Below are 8,163 nucleotides of genomic sequence, written 5' to 3' on the forward strand. Positions count from 1 at the left end.
TAGCCTTATTCACTTACTGAACATTTTGGGCAGTTTAAGCCATATTTTAGTCTTTTGTTTGAGTTTTAGTCAAGATTTAGGTAGTCTTAAATCAGAAAACTACCTCTCACAGCTAGTGTTACAACCCACCCCAGTCGCAGGGTAAGTTGAAACCGCTGAACTCCTCATATTTGACATTAGCTCACATAATCTGTGATTGTGTCATAGAAGTTCAATAGTTTTATTTGTAGTAGACAAATACGGGTACAGTGTATCAAAGTTTGAGAGATCTAACATGAGCGACTTCTGAGTTACTGATGCTTACCATCTTACTACCATCCCCAGTCTCCCCTACTTCCTTACTGAAACACTCACATATACCTTATTATTACAAGTGTAACTGTTTAATGATAACCTATATCATAGTTTTCAGGCTTTAGAAAATTCCTTTCTGTTCAGCTAACACTGCCATGGACTGTATTGTATAAAACCAGCAAGCAGATTTTCACCATGTGACTGCTGGTTATGCGTGCCAGAGAAAATCCAAAGGCTCACGTCAAGCTTTACATCGGGGGGGAGAGCTCATGACTTCATTCAACCAGGGCAAAAGTAGAAACAGCTCTCTGATCAAGTCTAATTGTAATGCAGGAACAAGAGCGGAACACACTTGAATGGTGGCTCTTGTTATCCTGAACACATGGGGATTGTGTGCCAGTGATGGCAGCTTTAACATCTGCGTGAAGTTCAAACCAGTGGAGACTGGAGGGGTCATGTTCAAGAGCAGAAAGCAGTGAAGGTGAAATCACACAAAACAAGAAAATGCGCAGATTTGCTCAATCTGGACGTGCAAAGATTTCAAAAGAGAAACATGCTGGAGCTCAGTGCTGTGGTTTTCAAACTGGGGTTATGGGACCAACAAGGGTCCTTGAGTGGGTTGGAATAGAGTATTTTAACTTTTATCACATTTTTTGTAAATTGGAACAACAAGGTGAGAAATAGGGTTGGTAGTTTTGATTGATTGCAATTTATAGGGATCCTGTTGGTCACTGATTGGCTTTAAAAACTTTCTTGCCTTCAAGCATAAAGATTACAAAAAGCTTACTCAGGGGGATCCCTTCAGACAAATTCCTGTCAAACCTGGAGTGGATCTTACAGTAAAATATTCAGCTCCGCAGAAAGTTCCCAAAGACTCATGTTCATTCTGTCATCCAACTTTCTACTAAACCTGAATCTGAATCAACATCTGAGTGTGTTTTGGGTTCTTATTGATCCTGTAGTGCTGATTAAAACAACCTGACGGTTACCTTTCCCGCAGGCTCCCCGCTGAATGAACAGAACAGGTGGCTGCTGCAGCTTCTGCGCCCGGCGGCTCACCCTCTTCAGCTCGCAGATATTCCGGTAGGACACCCCATCGCTCCCACACACCGGCTCGGTGGCTTTGCACACGCAAATCCCGGTCTTGCTTCTCCTCCTCACCGTGACGGTGTACGCCACCCCGCCGGACACCGAGCACTCCAGCCCCTCTCCGCACGTCGGGTCCCCGAGCTTCCCGCTGCCGCCGCAGGCTTCGCCCTCTCCGGACGCACACACCGGGCAGCAGTTGCACACGTCGAGGGTCTGTCCCGCCTGGCAGTCCGCTGGAAGCCGGGGACACATTGACTTGTCACACCGAGCTGGACATCCGACAACGTACCGGCTTTGCGCATCTGCCGGTATGGACGCGAAGGCTACGATTACGCACAACGACAGTGACCAGAACATGATTTAAACCAAAAAATAAAGTTTAAAAAGTTAAATAAAAAGTTTCAAAGAGTTCTAAAAGTGCGCTCTCTGCTTGCAGTGTTACGGGATAGGAGAGCTCAGTAGTGCTGAGTGAGGAGGGGGGAGTCACTTCAGCTGGAGAGGCATTTAACAGAGACTCCACTGCGCAGCCAATTACGCGACTTCACGTTTTTACTGGCACCGCATCATAAAAGCAACTCACTTTCCAGATAATCACAATAAGCACGCTGATTGGTGCGTTTATGTGACGTACTGAACGGAAGAGCTGCGTTATTGATGTGTCCCCAGAAAGCGTGAGGACAAAAATAAGAAACGGAGGAAAGAAACAAGCCTGTAACGGAATGGAAAATTTATTTTAACTGTGTGGCACAAAACTTAAATATGTTCAACCAGCAGCTTTGCAGAAAAAGTTACCAAGCTGTGTGTAAATTCTCCTTTCTGTTGCTCCTCTCAAAGAAAGTAAAGGTATGTTTTAATAGTAGGGGAGACTGACGCCAACCTTGGGGACAGTTGCAACATGATCAGGGGAGAGTTGCAACATGTTAAAAATACAAATTTCATTAATTAACTTTTGTTTTTTGTCTCAATAAACATGTATTCTGAAAACAGCCATTGTTTTAGTATTATAGTATAATTTATGTATTTAGTAATATTTATCAAATAACAGTTATTGTTTGTTTATGCAAACAACATAGACCCACCTTGAGTCAATGTGCAGATGTTACAGATGCTAATCAATTTCTCTATAGTTCAGTGTGACACAGGAAGAATAGAACAATTTTCAATGCAACAAACTTTTATTAAACATGTACATTTGTATTTAAGTGTGAACTATCCTTTCATGTGGCCCACAATGACGTGTGTTAGTTGAAAAATACTGTGTGACCACACACAGTTTTGATATAGCTGCTCAACTTGGGGTCAGTGTGTTGCAACCATCCCCACCCTAACAGCCATGACAGAGCATCGGGTGTTTGCTAGACACACTGACCTAACCACATGCTAACATGTCATGTAGAAGTCAACAAAACGAGGATTCAAACTAGGTATGTTTTGATTATTTCGTTATTTGAGTATCATCACTCTAGCATGTTTCTGATTGAAGGAATAAGACTTGTTGCACCTGTCCCCTGTTGCAAGCGTCCCCATTCAACCCTAGTTGAAACAATGTAATGTTTCGAATGAGTCTGATTCAGTTTTCTGCTCTAGTGATGGCAATCTAATTTTATGGATTACACCAACTCAAAATTAGACCCTATTCCGTCATGCTATTCTTATTTCAGTAAAAGTGCATCACTTGGGTTTCATGACACGACATCCACACATCTCAGATTCTCCTGCTGCAGTTTAACCTGCAGTTCTGTCTTGGTGACTCAGAGAGAAGGTCAGTTTAATACAAGACAGAATTATATTTTTTGCTAAAATAATGCATAATGACAGATATAAAGTGATCCACCTGAATTGATTAAATTGTGTTGTTCAAGTTTTTGTAAACTCACTGAACCAGATCAGCTATCTTAAAAACACACTAACATTAGCAGCGTGCTCATCTAACTTGTTTACTTTTTGAAACACTTAATTTGTGTGTTATCAGTTGAAGTTGTTTTTACTTTTCTTTAATCTTTAAAAAAATGTTCCAACAGTTTTCTGTGTTGAGAAGGTCAAGGTCATCTAATAATTCCTCTGCAGCTCATAGACATTCAGGAAAAAACCTCAAGGACATTTCAGACGTGCCAGTGTTTACTGATTTTCACCCTGATTTAATTATTTACACACAAATGAAAAAAAATGGTGAATAGAAAAACCTCAGTAGTGGAAGCAGCAATGCAGCCCAGATGTTTTATATGCTGCACAGCCCTCCACACATCCTGCAGGCCTATTTCCTGCGTGTTGTTTTTTAACTACCCTCTTCATGAATTAGTCACTCCTGGCATCCACACGACCCTTATGGCTATTTAGTGGTGGAAAAAAAAGCTGGGTGGATTGTGGGATTTGTAGAGTTAATGTAGCGCTTTCACGTAGCTCTTATAAACAGCCAAATTTGCTCTAATTGGAAAATTGCAAGAGAACATCATTAATCCATTTATTATGATCTTATCCCAGCCCTGTGGGTTCTGAGCACCCAGCTGGCGGCGAAATAAACAACATCAAATGTGAATATCCAAATGAAAATAATCATTGCCTCTCAAGTGAAAGTGTAAATCAATCAAAGAGTCATCTAAATATTGCTTTCAATAACTGTTTGTGCCACAAACTCAATGGAAAACTAATGTTCACTGGAAATACCATAAAATGACCTGATTATTTGTTGATATGGCACACATTTACAGTAATAAGGGACCATTTTTTTTTGTGTTGGCGAACAACAAATCACTGTTAGGGTTTAGATGTCTGTGGTGAGTTGTAAAAGAGTCCAGTAAACACTTTGGCATTGAGTCAGTGTCATAAAACACCCCAATACAAAATGATTGATTATGGGCAGAGGGTCATATTCATGGTTTAAATGGTGTGACTGGGTGCAGGGGAGCACCTCTCAGAGCTGCCTGGGAATGGACAGACGAGGCCCCCTGTGGCGCGCAGCAGCTCAGGGTAACACAAGCTTCTGTATCCAGGAGGCAATTAAAGAGGGGCATAAAGGGACGGAGGGCAGTCATATCCTCTCAAAGACTGGACTGCCTTGTACACCACAGGAAACACAAAGGCTGGGTCGCACTAACAAAGATTAATTTAAACTAAGATTCATTCTAATGCGAGTTTTAGCAAAAGTAGGTTTAAAATGAATAAATACTACTTTAAAATTAAACAGAGCTCTATTGCACAATAAAACTAATCTTAGTTTAGTGATTTAATATAAATTAAATACAGTTTAATTAGAATGGAGATGCTTGCTTACCCAAGTTACAATAAATAAATAGATGAATAATAAATTTGAGTGCTGTCAGGACCTATTAATTATAAAATTAGGGTGAAAACCTTTAACTTCCTGCTGCTCTGTCTTCCTTAACACTGCATTGTTTGTTAGCTAGAAAAAGGTTAGGCTAACTAGTTAGTTAACCTACTCATGATGGCTCAGAGAAGCTCTAATTTTTCATACTTTAAGAAAAGGATGTAACACAAGTTTAAGTTTAATCTTTGTTAACGTTAAGGTCGTTTTAAAAGTTTGGTGCAACATGAATTTAAGTAAAGCCATGATTTATTTGGGTTTAAGAATCCATCCTTGTTGGTGCAACCCACCCTAAGTGTACGATGTCGACTTGTAACCAGAATTCAAGGTAGGATAAATGTTTGGAGTTAAATTAGTGGGCATGTTGATTTCTGAGCCAAGACATTTGAGCTTCATGTCATGTTAAAGCATAACAACACACACTGCTGACTGATCTAAAAGTGGATAAAACCCAAACAGCAGCAGCAGTACAACCTTACAGCATCATCAGACCCATTATGCGGCAATACTCTTTGGAGCACAAGGACGTAGGCGAGAAATGGTGGGAAAATCTGCAGATGAAAACAACCTCATCTATAAGAAACACCCATTCTCCAACCAAGGCCAGCGAGCATAACCGAGGATGGACGCCACTGAGGTCTGTGTGATCTCTCCACTCCAGTCTGCAATGATGACTTGGCTGTGAGGGAGGCCCTCCGGAGTCCAAATGGGGCTTGCCTGAAGCCACACCAAAGTCTGGCATCCTCCAATATGGAGCTGGGATGTACCATGTGAAGATGGAGTGAAAAGAACTACAGTAATCATCAGTGTGTCCAAGAGCTGTACATCCAAGCTATCCTACTGCCTACACACGCAATGTCTATAATAAACTGTACATACAAAGACTGAAGCCCAGAATATGTTATAGCTCTGTATCTGATTTTTCAGTCAATCAATGATTAAACTAGGATCATTACTAAATTATAGTGAATAAAAATGGTCAACCCTATTTCAACTGCCAAAAACTTTGATAAAAGTTGAAATGCTGTATTCATCATTTAGCTGGGGACCTCTACAACTCGCTGAAGGACCCCTGTTTGAAAACCACTAATCTGAATGATTAAAGAGGCTTTACATATTTACTGTTGCTCCATGACCCCACTCTGTAAATCCATTTATACAAACTATATGAAGCCAGAGGCTGCACATGTAAAGAACACTTCATTAAGAGCTGATGAAGGATTACCCACATGTACATGACTACATCATCAGTGTGTAGGCACTGCTGGAATGGAATTAATACATTTACTCCAGTACTGTAATTAAGTAAAGGTTTGACTGAGGCTACATGTACATTTCTTTATTTCCATTTCACACTACTTTATACTGACACTCCACTACAATAGACCATTTTCACAGCAGCACTTTGACATGAAATAGAAGAATAAACACAGGTCTTGCTAATAACATTATTCAGGTCAAACAGAGTCAGGGTGCTGCTATCGTCCATGTTGGCTCACTGGAAAGGCTCTGCTATACTAAATGGAATGGGACCTTAAGTAGTATCTTTGGCCTTCTTTGTTATTTAGCTTTAGTTGGGAGTGCAGACTAAGATTATAAACTAGTATATAAAAAAATAATGCACCAGTCATAATCTGATAATATAATAAATGTATATAATAATATAACACAGGCTGTTTTTGTATTTTTTCTTTTGCTCTAATTTCATTTTGTTAATAATCCTTGGGCTTACATTCTTTTATCTAATATTTTCAATGCAGACATCTATTCACAACATAGTATTGCAACCTTTATTCATGGGTGTGAATATGACTTCCTTCACTGTGCACATGCTGTGAAAAATAGATATTTCCTTTTGATAATGACAGATTCTTTTGAAACATTTAAGCTCGTTTGATTGGCATCACTATTTCTAGTGGTTGTGAATAATTTTGCAACACAGAGAGGAAGGTCAACTATTAATAACTGATCAGCTCTGATTCAACATGACTGCTTTCCAACTTTCAGTGGAGTGTTTTTGTGATGATATGATCATTACATAGAGTAATATAAAGCACATTGCAATTAAAATCAAATTAATTATTTGTTAAAGTTGAACCTTAATTTGATTCTTTTACATGTGCTTTCAATCATTAAATACAGTATTTTGTGCCCTGATGTTAATTACAGTAGTGTTTGATTGTTAAAGAAATCTAAGGCACCCAAGAGTTAACAATTTAAAAGCCTTTAATACTTCAACAAACAGCCCCAAAGGCAACCATTTTGCACTTGCTCTGATGAGCGCCTTAATGGTTGAAATGCGTAAGCCTGTCTTTAACTGCTACTTTGACTAAATACCCATGTATTATTAACAGCTTTTTAAAAATCATCACCCTCTTGAATGCCTCATATTTCTTCAACAATACAACATTTTGGATCCCTAAAGTGAAGAACACCAGGATACTTTTTTCACACCCAGGCAGAACTTCCATGCAAATTGTTCTGACACTTAATAATTGTTTAAAAACCTTTGCAATTTGCAGATGGTATTTTGAGAGCTGGGAGAAGAAATGTGGACAATAAGGAGAAAAACATCAGGCAGAAACATAGCTCATTGTACTGTAAAGGTCTGTAGAAGTCTGGTGTGTCCTGTCTGCAGGATTTTTGTGTGTTTCAATCAAATTCTTCTCCCAGACAGAGCTCTGAAGTGTCTCCTGTGACATCCTGTGTGCTGTTCATGTTTTACTTTCCTTTTAGCACCATGTTTTCAGTCTACAGAACATTGATGGAAGTAAAACAGTGTGGAGTTTCTTTTCTCACCACAAGAGGGCAGAAGGAGCCTTGATGAGTGATGAATGCCAGCAACAGTGAATTTTTCTGTCCAGACTAAACTAAGGCACTAACTTTACCTTCACAGACTAAGTGTGCTCTTTGGAGATAAATAAAGCACAGTGCTGAATGATACTCCAGGAAACCTGAGCACATTTTCAGTGTTTATTTCTTTCAAGTCATCCACATAATAAATAGAGACAATTCAAACTAATTACACCGGACTGAAACAGGGTGAACTAGCTTTAACTTTGTTGAGCTGAAATGAAGCAGGCACTTACAAAAAAAAAAAAAAAAAAAAAGATTAGTGTGTATTATTTAGCAGGACTTTTTTAAATAAAACCATGAGGCAGCTGCCTCCTGCTGGGTTGGCAACACAGGTACAAGGAATATGATCGGGAAACATCTAAAAGCATATAAAAAATAAATCTGCTGCACACAGTTCTATTCTGCACACACACACATACACACACACCCACACACACACAAAGAGCGGCTGTAGATTACCAAAAACTAAAAACAGAAAGACAATCTGAGGAATCATTAAAATGTTAACATGCAACGGAAATGTTTGAGCTTTAATGTTTTTTTTCTATTAAACCAAGATCCAAAACGCTTGCATGGTGTTCATACAATATAATCTTCAAAGA

General features: G+C 39.3%; 1 protein-coding gene across 1 annotated transcript in view; it reads right to left on the minus strand.

The window, feature by feature from the left end:
* Nucleotides 1-1,914, minus strand: part of LOC146315572 (serine protease HTRA1A-like) — a 36,701-nt gene extending 34,787 nt beyond the window's left edge. Inside the window, exon 1 of the mRNA XM_084736723.1 lies at nt 1,284-1,914. Coding sequence (XP_084592849.1) covers nt 1,284-1,740 — 457 coding nt within the window. The 5' untranslated portion in view covers nt 1,741-1,914. The remainder of the gene's footprint in view (nt 1-1,283) is intronic.
* Between the last annotated feature and the right edge of the window lie 6,249 nt (nt 1,915-8,163).

This window comes from Lutjanus erythropterus, chromosome 14, assembly GCF_056507025.1.
Source record: "Lutjanus erythropterus isolate fLutEry1 chromosome 14, fLutEry1.hap2, whole genome shotgun sequence".
Classification (NCBI taxonomy): Eukaryota; Metazoa; Chordata; class Actinopteri; order Lutjaniformes; family Lutjanidae; genus Lutjanus; species Lutjanus erythropterus.